This window comes from Hemitrygon akajei, chromosome 3 (assembly GCF_048418815.1).
Source record: "Hemitrygon akajei chromosome 3, sHemAka1.3, whole genome shotgun sequence".
Taxonomy (NCBI): domain Eukaryota; kingdom Metazoa; phylum Chordata; class Chondrichthyes; order Myliobatiformes; family Dasyatidae; genus Hemitrygon; species Hemitrygon akajei.
Window position 1 is genome coordinate 92506318 of NC_133126.1, and position 14565 is coordinate 92520882.

General features: G+C 43.6%; 1 protein-coding gene across 1 annotated transcript in view; it reads left to right on the forward strand.

Annotated features, from left to right (window-relative positions):
• The first annotated feature begins 370 nt into the window (after positions 1–370).
• rad51 (RAD51 recombinase) overlaps positions 371–14565 on the forward strand; it is a 77104-nt gene continuing 62909 nt past the window's right edge. Inside the window, exons 1-2 of the mRNA XM_073040341.1 lie at positions 371–597; positions 12549–12636. Of these exons, the coding sequence (XP_072896442.1) occupies positions 12556–12636 (81 nt within the window). The 5' untranslated portion in view covers positions 371–597; positions 12549–12555. The remainder of the gene's footprint in view (positions 598–12548; positions 12637–14565) is intronic.

The following is a 14565-nucleotide window of genomic DNA, read 5'->3' on the forward strand; positions in this document are numbered from 1 at the left end:
GTCGGCCGTTTATTTATTTCCACAGATGCTGTCTGGCCTGCTGAGTTCTTCCAGCATTTTGTGTGTGTTTCCCGGGATCTTTTGTGCCCACCTGAGGCAGTAAAGCGAGTTCAGCATCTTCATCACTGCAGTACTACCCTAGAGGCACCAACTCAGCTGGCACTGTTAAAATGATAACCTCATTCACTCATTCCCTTGTTAACTCCATGTGGAAATCACCCTTCCTTTAGCAAAAGGCTGAGCAAATAAACGTACTAACACCCCGCCGCCGTCACTCGATCTTTGTCGGAGGGGAGCGCGCACGCCTGCCCGCCAGCCCGCGCACGCGTTACACGTCATCACGTATTGGCCAAGTGGCGCGGTTTTTGGAAAGGACGACGAGAGTGTTGGCGCGAAGGTGGCGGCGGAGGAGGAGGAAGAAGTTGAGGGCTGGGGTAGCGGCTAACGAATGACAGCGACGAGAGACGGACAGGGCCAGCGCCACAGTGACTGCGCAGCGGATGGCTAAGGCGCAAAAGTGACGGGAGAAGAAGAAGCCGAGTAACGGGGTGAACAGACGGCGTGGGCCTGAGGCTTCGTTGGGTCGGTTATTTTGAGGTAATGTCGGCATCTTTCAAAGGGCTGAGACGCGGCTTAGAGTGGGCCAAGCCGAACTCGGGCTTGTGAGGTGCACGGGTGGGGGGCGGGGCTGTCTTTTTATGGTCTGATAAATGAGGTTCCGTGCCCCTCACTCTGGTCAATTATCACCGACAATCTTTGGTGCCATACTAAATTTCCTTGAACCTAATCAATATGTTGGGCACCGGATCGATCTTAATTTTAAGAAATTTAAGCTGCTCACCATTTCTACTCCTTACCATCAGGTGTTTTGATGTGAGTGGCCCACAGCATGATTTCAAATTCAGATGGGGGCAAGCAAACCTATTCAGATAATGAATAAGCGCCACTACATGTGGGGGTTTTATATGGTGACATATATGTACTTTGATAATAAAATTTACTTTGAACTGAGAGGCACTGCAAAATCCATCACCAAGGGTGACTTGGTAGCACCACTGCTGTGTGAATCCTGAAGGCCAGTCTGTGGGGAAAGCTTGATATTGGTTTCTTATTGTCACAGACTGAGAAACAGTGAAAGGCTTTTTAGTTTTGTATGCCAACCAGAAAGATCATGAATGTAGTGCTACAGTTACAGGGAAAGTTCAAGTTTGTTGTCATTCAACCATATATATGTATACTGCCAAACAAAAGAGCGTTCCTTTGGACCAAGGTGCACAACACTAGTACATATAGCCCACACACACAACATGTGTGGTAATATTACCACAAATGAATTAACAAATAATAAGGTAGAACATGGACAGTTTACCCACCAGCTTCTGAAGGACTATTGTATGAAATGCTGCACTGAAATTGATAAACAGCATCCTGACATATGAAGCATAATTTTTCCACTTGGGACGGGACGTAATGGAGTGAAGACGCTTTGGCATCATCAGTGGACTAATTTCAGCAATAAGCAAACTGGAAAGCGTCTATTGTAGGAGGAAGATAGGAAATAATGCAATCCATAACCAGCCTCTCAAAGCACTTCATTATTGTTGAGATCAATGCCACAGGACGTAGTCATTAAGGCAGGTTACTATCACCCTCTTGGTTACCTTGATAGTGGACTGTTGCAGAGAGATGTTGAAGATGTTTGTTAGATCCTCTGTTAGCTGGGCTGCACAGTACCTCAGTACCCAACCAGGTAAGTTATCAGGGCCCTACAGCTTTAAATGGGTTGATCCTGGCTGGGGCTTTTCTCGCATCAGCTGCAGCCAGACAGTGTGCCTCATTCAATGTCTGTAGTGAGATGCTGAAGATGTTCTATAGGTCAGTTGTGGAGAGCGCCCTCTTCTTTGTGGTGGTGTGTTGGGGAGGAAGCATTAAGAAGAGGGACGCCTCACGTCTTAATAAGCTGGTAAGGAAGGCGGGCTCTGTCGTGGGCAAAGTACTGGAGAGTTTAACATCGGTAGCTGAGCGAAGGGCGCTGAGTGGGCTACGGTCAATTATGGAAAACTCTGAACATCCTCTACATAGCACCATCCAGAGACAGAGAAGCAGTTTCAGCGACAGGTTACTATCGATGCAATGCTCCTCAGACAGGATGAAGAGGTCAATACTCCCCAATGCCATTAGGCTTTACAATTCAACCGCCAGGACTTAAGAGCTTTTTAAAAGCTATTATTAATGCTTTTTGAGATAGTGATTTAGATGCATATCATATTTTTTACTGAGTTAAGTATTGTATGTAATTAGTTTTGCTACAAGTGTATGGGACATTGGAAAAAAAGTTGAATTTCCCCATGGGGATGAATAAAGTATCTATCTATCTATCTACTCATTGGGAGGAAGGGGGACGGGGTCTTCCTTCCCAGCACATCGTTCCTTGCATCAAACCATGTGCAAAAGATATTGACCCAATCAGTAGGAGAGGTGTCACTGTCGTTGGTACACAAGGTGGACCTGTAGTCTGTTATGCTCTGATGCCCTTCCACATGTACCTCGTGTTTCTGGTGTCACAAAAATGGCTATCTGTTCTATGAATAATCACATTTTGCTTTCCTGATGGGAAAATGCAGCTTTTGCTGACTATGTCTTATCCCTGATCTAAAGGCAGCATCCTGATCTCTCAGCAGTGATCACATCACGCCTGTGTTGTGTGGTGACGTCCTCAATGTACTTCTCTATATAGCCAGACACAGATTTTGCATATTAATTGATGTTAATATGACGGTTGTAGGTAGCCACCTCCCTGAATATGTTCCCATTCATGTTTTCAAGACAGTCCCATAATGCTGAGGTTGCTCCATCTGGCCATGTCTTTATCTCTCTTTGATCTGGTTTGACTCCATTGATAAGTGGTCTGTATGCTGGAATTAACATAACTGCTAAGTGGTCAGAGTGTCCCACGTAGGGCTGATGAGCAGACATGTATGCATCAGTGTCTAACATGTTTTCACCTCTGGTAGCAAAGTCAACATGCTGATAGAATTTAGGTAGAGCTATTTTCAGGTTAGCATAATTGAAGTTGCCAGTAACAATAAAGAAATCGTCAGGGTGTGTGGTATGCCGGTCACTGATGGTGCCATACAGATGGTGCTCTCAGCGCTTTCTCAACAGTAGCATAGAGAGGGGTGTAATCACAATGGCATTGGAATCCCTCAGTGAATAGCAGTGCCTGCATTTCACTGTTTAAAAATGACCAGAGGTGAACAGCGGGTCATCATTACTGAAACGTTCTTTCACCAGTTTGTAACATAGATACGTACACCTCTAGTGCAGTGGAGGTTGACAAGTGAAATCCAAAGGGAAATGAGATTGGGAGCTCTAGATCTCTGGCATATGAAAAGTCCATTCAAGTGGTATAGAAATGCCCTTTGGCCTTGTGGTTTATGTTCTCAGGTTTTTGTATCATCTTACCAGCACCTTGAGAACAATTGGGGGTGCATAATAAATGGCTTTCCTTGCAAGTGAGAACCAGATCCCAAATAAAGAAGCCTTATTTTAAAATTCACTTCTGAGCTCATGGATTTAAGCACTGTGAGCGATTGACTCAGATGCTCCTACACAGCTTAAAGTTGAGTTTTACTACTGACTATGGACTGTCTTGTGATGGACTTTGATGATGCTGTGTCATGTTGATGATGGTCCTGTCTCTTATTGTAAGGGTCATTTTCTCCTTGGTAGTTTATAATATTAATGTGGTACCTGAGTATTGGGTGTTGAAGTCCCAGCTGTTCACATTGTACATCAATTTGAATGAGGAAAATAAATGTGATACGGTAAAATTCTGGTAATATAGCATGTTTGAGGCTGCTGCATCAACATATTTTCCAGACTATAGAATGTTATTCAGATTAATTTTCATATACACCTTCAAGTCATTTATAGTCGTTGCACAGTGGTATAACATTCCAGGGAAACAGAGAAAGTGGAAATGGAGCCCTGGTGAGTGTCATGCGAGCATGATAAACAACCAAGTGGATTTAAAGCGAGTTACAGGTACCAGGGTCTGGTGTGTTAAAGGAAGTTTTCGAATCAGCAACTGGTTGGCCAAGTGATAGTCCCCTGGGATTTCTTTTGAGTTAGGTGATCTCATTGAAAAGTATAGGATTAAGAAACACAACAGGGCGGATACCGGGATGTTGTTCTCCAGCTAGGGTATCTAGAACCAGAGTCAAATTCTCAAAATGTTGTATTAACTATTCAGAATTGAAGTGAAAGGAATTTTCTTGGCACAGAAACATAGAAAACCTATAGCACAATACAGGCCCTTCGGTCCACAAGGCTGTGCTGAACATGCCCTTGCCTTAGAACTACCTAGGCTTACCCATAGCCCTCTATTTTTCTAACCTCCATGTTCCTATCCAGGAGTCTCTTAAAAGATCCTATTGTTTCCGCCTCCACCACCACTGGCGGCAGCCCATTCCACACACTCACCACTCTTTACGTAAAAAAAAATAAAAAAATAAAAATAAACTTAACTGTGACATCTCTTCTCTACCTACTTCCAAGCACCTTAAAACTATGCCCTCCCCTGCTAGCCATTTCAGTCCTGGGAAAAAGCCTCTGACTATCCACATGATCATTATCTTGTACACCTCTATCAGGTCACCTCTCATCCTCTGTCATTCCAAGGAGAGAAAGCCGAGTTCACTCAACCTATTCTCATAAGGCATGTTCCCCAATCCAGGTGACATCCTTGTAAATCTCCTCTGGACCCTTCCTATGGCGACCAGAATTGAGTACAGTACTCCAAGTGGGGTCTGACCAGGTATGCCTTCTTAACCATAGAGTCAACCTGCATAACAGCTTTAAGTGTCAATAGACAATAGGTGCAGAAGTAGACCATTCGGCCCTTCGAGTCTGCACCACCATTTTGAGATCATGGCCCATCATCTACTATCAATACCCAGTTCCTGCCCTTGATTTCCCTATCCATAAGATACCTATCTAGCTCCTTCTTGAAAGCATCCGGAGAATTGGCCTCCACTACCTTCCGAGGCAGTGCATTCCAGACCCCCACAACTCTCTGGGAGAAGAAGTTTTTCCTTAACTCTGTCCTAAATGACCTAACCCTTATTCTCAAACCATGCCCTCTGGTACTGGACTCTCCCAGCATCTGGAACATATTTCCTGCCTCTATCTTGTCCAATCCCTTAATAATCTTATATGTTGCAATCAGATCCCCTCTCAATCTCCTTAATTCCAGCGTGTACAAGCCCAGTCTCTCTAACCTCTCTGCGTAAGACAGTCCTGACATCCCAGGAATTAACCTTGTGAATCTACGCTGCACTTCCTCTACAGCCAGGATGTCCTTCCTTAACCCTGGAGACCAACACTGTACACAATACTCCAGGTGTGGTCTCACCAGGGCCCTGTACAAATGCAAGAGGATTTCCTTGCTCTTGTACTCAATTCCCTTTGTAATAAAGGCCAACATTCCATTAGCCTTCTTCACTGCCTGCTGCACTTGCTCATTCACCTTCAGTGACCGATGAACAAGGACTCCTAGATCTCTTTGTATTTCTCCTTTACCTAACTCTACACCGCTCAGATAATAATCTGCCTTCCTGTTCTTACTCCCAAAGTGGATAACCTCACACTTATTCACATTAAACGTCATCTGCCAAGTATCTACCCACTCACCCAGCCTATCCAAGTCACCCTGAATTCTCCTAACATCCTCATCACATGTCACACTGCCACCCAGCTTAGTATCATCAGCAAACTTGCTGATGTTATTCTCAATGCCTTCATCTAAATCGTTTATGTAAATCGTAAACAGCTGTGGTCCCAATACCGAGCCCTGTGGCACTCCACTAGTCACCACCTGCCATTTCGAGAAACACCCATTCACTGCTACCCTTTGCTTTCTATCTGCCAACCAGTTTTCTATCCATGTCAATGTCTTCCCCCCAATGCCATGAGCTTTGATTTTACCCACCAATCTCCTATGTGGACCTTATCAAATGCCTTCTGAAAATCGAGGTACACTACATCCACTGGATCTCCCTTGTCTAACTTCCTGGTTACATCCTCGAAAAACTCCAATAGATTAGTCAAGCATGATTTACCCTTGGTAAATCCATGCTGGCTCGGCCCAATCCTATCACTGCTATCTAGATATGCCACTATTTCATCTTTAATAATGGACTCGAGCATCTTCCCCACTACTGATGTTAGGCTGACAGGACGATAGTTCTCTGTTTTCTCCTTCCCTCCTTAAAAAGTGGGATAACATTAGCCATTCTCCAATCCTCAGGAACTGATCCTGAATCTAAGGAACATTGGAAAATGATTACCAATGCATCCGCAATTTCCAGGGCCACCTCCTTTAGTATCCTAGGATGCAGACCATCTGGACCTGGGGATTTGTCAGCCTTCAGTCCCATCAGTCTACTCATCACTGTTTCCTTCCTAATGTCAATCTGTTTTATTTCCTCTGTTACCCTATGTCCTTGGCCCATCCATACATCTGGGAGATTGCTTGTGTTTTCCTTAGTGAAGACAGATCTAAAGTACTTATTAAATTCTTCTGCCATTTCTCTGTTTCCCATAACAATTTCACCCAATTCATTCTTCAAGGGCCCAACATTGTTCTTAACTATCTTCTTACTCTTCACATACCTAAAAAAGCTTTTGCTATCCTCCTTTATATTTCTGGCTAGCTTGTGTTCGTACCTCATTTTTTTCTCCCCATATTGTCTTTTTAGTTAAGTTCTGTTGTTCCTTAAAAATTTCCCAGTCATCTGTCCTCTCACTCACTCTGTCATACTTCCTTTTTTTTAATGCTATGCAATCTCTGACTTCCTTTGTCAACCACTGTGGCCCCTTTCCCCCCTTTGAATCCTTCCTTTTCCGGGGGATGAACTGATTTTGCACCTTGTGCATTATTCCCAAGGATACCTGCCATTGCTGTTCCACTGTCTTTTCTGCTAGGATATCCGTCCAGTTAACTTTGGCCAGCTCCTCCCTCATGGCTCCATAGTCTCCTTTGTTCAACTGCAACACTGACACCTCTGAGCTGCCCTTATCCTTCTCAAATTGCAGATAAAAACTTATCATATTATGATCACTACCTCCTAATGGCTCCTTTACTTCAAGATCGCTTTTCAAATCCTGTTCATTACATAACACTAAATCCAGAATAGCTTTGTCCCTGGACGGCTCTCGTACAAGCTGTTCCAAGAATGCATCCCGTAGGCACTCTACAAACTCCCTGTCCTGGGGTCCAGCACCAACCTGATTCTCCCAGTTCACCTGCATGTTGAAATCCCCCATAACTACTGTGACATTACCTTTGCCACATGCCAATGTTGACTCCCTATTTAACTTGCACCCAATATCCATGCTACTGTTTGGTGGCCTATAGACAACACCCATTAGGGTCCTTTTGCCCTTACTGTTCTTCAATTCTATCCACACAGACTCCACTTTTCCTGATCCTGTGTCCCCCCTTGCAAAGGACTGAATCTCATTCCTCACCAACAGGGCCACCCCACCTCCTCTGCCCACATTTCTGTCCCTACGATAGCACGTATACCCTTGCACATTCATTTCCCAGGTCTGATCTCCCTGCAGCCATGTCTCCGTTATCCCAACAACATCATAGTTACCCATTTGCACCTGAGCTTCAAGCTCATCCGCCTTATTTCTGACACTTCGTGACACTTACTTCTGTCCTATGGCCTTGAACCCCAAAATCCCACTGATCCGCCACACTGTCAAGATTCTTGCCATTAATGCTATATTCTGCCATCATACTTGACCTACCAAAATGAACCACCTCACACTGATCTGGGTTGAACTCCATCTGCCACTTCTTAGCCCAGTTTTGCATCCTGTCAATGTCCTGCTGTAACCTCTGATAGCCCTCCACAATACCCCCAACCTTTGTGTCATCAGCAAACTTACTAACCCGTCCCTCCACTTCCTCGTCCAGGTCATTTATAAAAATCACGAAAAGTAAGGGTCCCAGAATAGATCCTTGAGGCACTCCACTGGTGACTGACCTCCATTCAGAATATGACCTGTTTATAACCACTCTTTGCCTTCTGTGGGCAAGCCAGTTCTGGATCCACAAAGCAATGTCCCCTTGGATCCCATGCCTCCTTACTTTCTCAATAAGCCTTGCATGGGTTACCTTATCAAATGCCTTGCTGAAATCCATATACACTACTTCAATGGCTGTACCTTCATCAATGTGTTTGGTCACATCTTCAAAAAATACAATCAGGCTCTGAAGGTACGACCTGCCCTTGACAAAGCCATGCTGACTATTCCTAATCATATTATGCCTCTCCAAATGTTCATAAATCCTGCCTCTCAGGATCTTCTCCATCAACTTACCAACCACTGAAGTAAGACTCATTGGCCTGTAATTTCCTGGGCTATCTCTACTCTCTTGAATAAGGAAACAATATCCGCAACCCTCCAATCCTCGGGAACCTCTCCCATCCTCATTGATCATGCAAAGATCTTTGCCAGAGGCTCAGCAATCTACTCCCTCGCTCCCCACAGTAGCCTGGAGTACATCCCATCCAGTCTCGGTGATTTCTCCAACCTGATGCTTTCCAGAAGCTCCAGCATATCATCTTCCTTAATATCTACATGTTCAAGCTTTTCAGTCTGCTAAAAGTCATCCCTACAATCGCCAAGGTCCTTTTCCATAGTGAATACTGAAGCAAAGTATTCCTTAAGTACCTTTGCTATGTCCTCTAGTTCCATATACATTCGGCCCTCCTTATCCGTGAATTCAACCAACTGCGAATTGAGAAAACCCGGGAGTGCTCTTCCTGCACTTGTTGGTCAAGCACATGTACAGACTTTTTTTCTTGTCATTATTCCCTAAACAATGCAGTATAACAACTGCTTTACATAGCATTTACGTTGTATTAGGTATTATAAGTAATCTAGAGATGATTTAAAGTATACGGGAGGATGTGCGTGGGTTATCGTGGATTGGGATCGAAAAAAATTGGAAGTTCTCTTTCTAAGTAAGTCGGAACAGGTACATCCGGTATTATTTAGCATCAGTTAGTCAAAACATTTGTCTTAGTATATAGTATATATTTTACCTTTATTCAGATTCAGATTCAGTTTATTGTCATTTAGAAACCACAAATGCAATGCAGTTAAAAAATGAGACGATGTTCCCCCAGAATGATATCACAAAAGCATATGACAAAACAGACTACACCAGAAAATCCACGTAACGTTTGGCAATCCCCAATCCAGAGTCCGGAGAGGCTGCTGCGTATTAATATCGCGCTACCATCTAGCGCGTTCCCCAGAAAGGAGCTCCAAATCCATCAGACAAAAACAAGACCAAAAACTAAAGCTACAAGACCTGCACAAAACCACATAGTTACAACATACAGTTACAATAGTGCAGACAATAGCATAATTGATAAAAAAAAAACAGACTATGGGCACAGTAAAAATAGTCCAAGATGTTAAAGGGCTGTAAGTTCAAAAGAAATCACCACAGGTTCCACAAGTCCCCAGGGTCCCGACAGACTCGCCATCCCACAACAGCGGCAGAAGGGAGGTACTCCGCTATGGACTTCCAAGGCGCCGCCCGACTCAGCCTCACAGACGCAGCACACAATGGAAGCTCCGTCGAAACCAGCCTTGCAGACACAACACACACCGAAAGTGACCTGAGTCTGTCGAACCTCCGAGCATATAAAACGCTTAAGAACATATATTTCAGCGCCGGCTGGGGAACAGAAGTTCCCGAGTTCGATCCAGTAACAGACCGCTCCCGAGTGCGCTCTCCGGGTTCATGTAGAGGATCAAAAACCCCAAACCCCAAAACCCAATAATTAAACCTCTGTGTTGCTTAGTAATAATTGTAGCTTTCATCCGGGCAGGGCCTTTCTCACTTTATCCTTTAAAATTGTTCCGATCATTGACCGATGTAGCCTAATGCTTTTCCAATGACCGATGGCGTTTCACCTCTTTCTGATCGCTTTATTATTTCCACTTTATTTTCAATTGTGATCATGATTATTTTCGTGAACACTGCGGATTCAGAGCCCACCACCGGGTCCTAATGTCCACTGCGCTGAGATAAGTTAAATAAGGTCTGGGGTTCCGCTGGGTCCTAAGGACCACCGCATTAAGACATTGAATAAGGGACTTGAGCATCCGCGAGAGGTCCCAGAATCAATCCCTCACGGATAAGGAGGGCCAACTGTACACTTTTCCACTGTCACACTTGATTGGTCCTATTCTCTCCCGTCTTATCCTCTTTCTCTTCACATATTTGTAGAATGCCTTGGGGTTTTCCTTAATCCTGTCCACCAAGGCCTTCTCATGGCCCCTTCTGGCTCTGCTAATTTCAGTCTTACGCTCTGATGCACCATCAATAATTCTCGGAGACGGGAGGCAAAAGATAGGCTTTTATTAGCTGCAAACGTGACCACGACATCTTGGAGACTGAGGGAGGAGCAGTGCCTCCAATCGCCTTTATACAGGGGTCTGTGGGAGGAGCCACAGGAGCAGTCAGCAGAGGGGCGTGTCCAGGCAGGTATACACATAGTTTATCACACGCTCCTTCCTGCTAGCTGTATAATCTTCTAGATCTCTATCATTACCTAGTTTTTTTGAACCTTTTGTAAGCTCTTCTTTCCTGATTAGATTTACAACAGCTTTTGTACACCATGGTTCCTGTACCCTACCATCCTTTCCCTGTCTCATTGGCACGTACCTATGCAGAACGCCAAGCAAATATCCCCTGAACATTTGCCACATTTCTTCCGTACGTTTCCCTGAGAACATCTGTTTCCAATTCATGCTTCCAAGTTTCTGCCTGATAGCCTCATATTTTCCCTTACTCCAATTAAATGTTTCCCTAACTTGTCTGTTCCTATCTCTCTCCAATGCTATGGTAAAGGGGATAGAATTGTGATCACTATCTCCAAAATGCTCTCCCACTGAGAGACCTGACACCTGACCAGGTTCATTTCCTAGTACTAGATCAAGTACAGCCTCTCCTCTTGTAGGCTTATCTACATACTGTGTCAAAAATCCTTCCTGAACACATCTAACAAACTCCACCCCATCTAAACCCCTCACTCTGGGGAGATACCATTCAATATTTGGGAAATTAAAATCTCTCACCACAACAACCCTGTTATTATTACACCTTTGCAGAATCTGTCTCCTTATCTGCTCCTCGATGTCCCTGTTACTATTGGGTGGTCAATAAAAAACGCACAGTAGAGTTATTGACCCCTTCCTATTCATAACTTCCACCTACAGAGACTCTGTAGACAACCACTCTGTGACCTGTATGGTAGGAACCAGGGAGATTTTCGAGTATTAAGAGAACCCTGAGATATGAAGTCAGTTCAGGAAAGTAGGCTGACGTAAAAGATGTGCCTTAACATAGAATGGTAAGGTGTGCACGAGGGGCTGAATGACCTACTTCTCTTTCTGGTGTTCTTCATACTGAGTAAAAGATGATACGTATTTGTGCTTATTTTCGTGCTTGAGTCCAGTGTTTGTTTAATTTAAATATAGTGCTACCTTCTGTGGTCTTTGGAAACTATGAAGATCTGAGCTTCTGCTGCTTCATCATCTACAAGGTTAGATTGTATTCCATGAGGGAGAGTCTTTTGTGGACTGCAGACATTGGAAAAGTGAACCTTGTCCTTGTTGAATTTGCCCAATTCATTGGACTCTCTAAAGGTGGTGTCTGAAAAGAGGATGCTGTCCAAGTTGCATGCCATCTTGGACAATATCTCCCATACACTCCATAATGTACTGGTTAGGCACAGGAATACATTCAGCCAGAGACTCATTCCACCAAGATGCAACACTGAGCGTCATAGGAAGTCATTCCTCCCTGTGGCCATCAAACTTTACAACTCCTCCCTCAGAGTGTCAGACACCCTGAGCCAATAGGCTGGTCCTGGACTTATTTCCACTTGGCATAATTTACTTGTTATTATTTAATTATTTATGGTTTCATATTGCTATATTTCTACACTATTCTTGGTTGGTGTGACTGTAACGAAACCCAATTTCCCTTGGGATCAATAAAGTATGTCTGTTTGTCAAACATAAAGCTAGCTTATGGATGATCCTAGGACCACAGATCAGCATAACATTCTCTTTTTTTCCCTACTCCCAGAGCTGTGTTCTCCTGGACCTTGTCTGTTAATCTGTGTACCTTCTTTTTCAAGACCTGTTCTTCAGGCTGATCTTCATATCTCCTTTCATCTTTACCTTGTTTTCTCACCTGTCTTCATCCTCTTCAACAGCCACTCAAGCTCCAACCTCTTTTCCTTTAATCTTGGATTTGTCTGAAGAGCAACTGGATGAAATTGCTGAATATCCAACACCTTTAAAAGCTGATGGTACTCAGTTTATCTTTATTAACAGTATCTATGATTCTTTAATCAAAATGCACAGTCCTCTTCCACACCAGTCTAATTTTAATAATGAAAGTCTTGCAGAATCCCATTGCAAACTTTTTTTTTAAATTTCAGTTCCAAAATGGCAATGCAGACACGAGTTGAGGAAAATGCTGCAGCTGAAGAGGAAAATTTTGGGCCACAAGCTATATCACGTTTGGAGGTAATCAATTCACTTTTAATCTGTGTTTGGCTCACTCCAGTACTTGGAAAGAAATATTGAGTCATGTTCGTTAAGTTTGAGGAATTGGAAATAACTTGAGAAATTCACTTTTAAACCAATGCTTTTTTCATGTGGACTTTATGTTGACAACAATTTGATAAATTGTTTATATTTCATTTCTGGATTTGTTTTCTATCTTAGCAAATAAATTAAGTTGTAATGCCTTGGTTTAGTGCTGCCTTTGCTACCATCAAATGTCATATTTTGTAAATCATATATAGCTGCACTATTGGTATTGGTGTTTGTTGCTGATTGCAAATTGGCTAATTTAAGCATTTTGGTTCTGCTAAAATGAATCAGCTGGAGATGGATTCACTCGTGTCTAATGGCCACATTAAATACACATTCACAGTTTACTCGGGTGATTTTTCTTGTTGCAGTGTCTAATATTGCACAGACTGTCTTGATAGACACTCTGTAAGAGAAATTGACAGCATCCATAACTTTAGATAAAATAGAATGACTTGGGATTCAAATACCGTAGATTCCGGACTACAGAGCGCACCTGATTAAAAGCCGCTGGCTCTAATTTTAGAAATAAAATCAATTTTTTAATTGTACAGGCCGCACCGGATTTTAGGCCGCACCGAATTTCCGGCGGACCGGATTTTCGGCGCACTGGATTTCCGGCGGACCGGATTTTTGGCGCACCGGATTTTCGGCCGCTTGTAATATGAGATATTTACACAGAAAGATATTACACGTGTTGGGCTTCAAATTCTGCCCTGTGTTCGTTTTGGAAGAGAGACAACCAACACCGGATTACAGTGCAGCGTGGCTTTATTGCAGAACGCGTTTTGCCTTCCCCTTACATTCTGCTCTTATTTATACTCCTTTTTCTCCCAAACCAAACCCTCGCTACACATATTTGGTAAGGCTAAACTTTGTTATACCTACCGGTATTTGGTAACATCGGACACTTGTGTCCTTATTGGCCCGATACCATTCACACACGAGTTTTACTGTTTTTTTGTTTACTGAATCGCTAGCAGTTTCGGTGCAGCGGAATCCTCAGTTTCGCTCCCTCCCTCCCTTGTACTGCTGTCTAATATCACGTGAGCCATTCCTGACCTGAAGCGGCAGTCCCATATTAAATCCTAACACACGTGAGGATTTTTTAAACTTTTAATTAAATCCGTATGGTAACATAAACAAATACATATTGCAAATGCTTTTTTTCGAACCGTGCCTGTAACACGGCTACTTTTAAAATACATACCTATCGGTAACACACAAATTACGTTGGGTATACTTTTTTACTGAACAGTGCATGAACAACATTCCAACATCTCCTAACGACTGGTTAAAAAATATATATATTCTGCAGCCTACCAGGAAAAGTTATTGATCGCCTTCTTCATCTTCCTCCTGCGCACTAAAACCATCAAAGTCCTCTTCTTCAGTGTCCGAATTGAACAACCTCAGGATCTCATCACTCACTTCAATCTCTTCGTTGTCGCTCTCACTTGAGCGCACGCGATCCTCTTCATCACGCAGCAGTCCAGCCTTTCGAAACCCGTTGGTGATGGTGGATGTTGTGACATGGCTCCAAGCATTTAGGATCCACTGGCAGACTTGAGTTAAAGATGCTCTTCGCATGTGGCCTGTTTTGGTAAAGGATTTCTCGCCGCTCGTCATCCAAGTCTCCCACTCAATGCGTAGTGCCACTTTAAATGCCCGGTTCACGCTGATGTCCAGTGGCTGCAAATACTTCGTGGTGCCCCAGGAATCACAGCTGGAATTGAGTTTGTACTCTTGATGGCAGCTTTCACTGAATCTGTTATATGAGCCCTCATGCTGTCCATAACGAGCAACGCTTTTTTTATGTGAAAAAATCCCCCCGGTCGCTTGGCGTAGCACTCTCTGAGC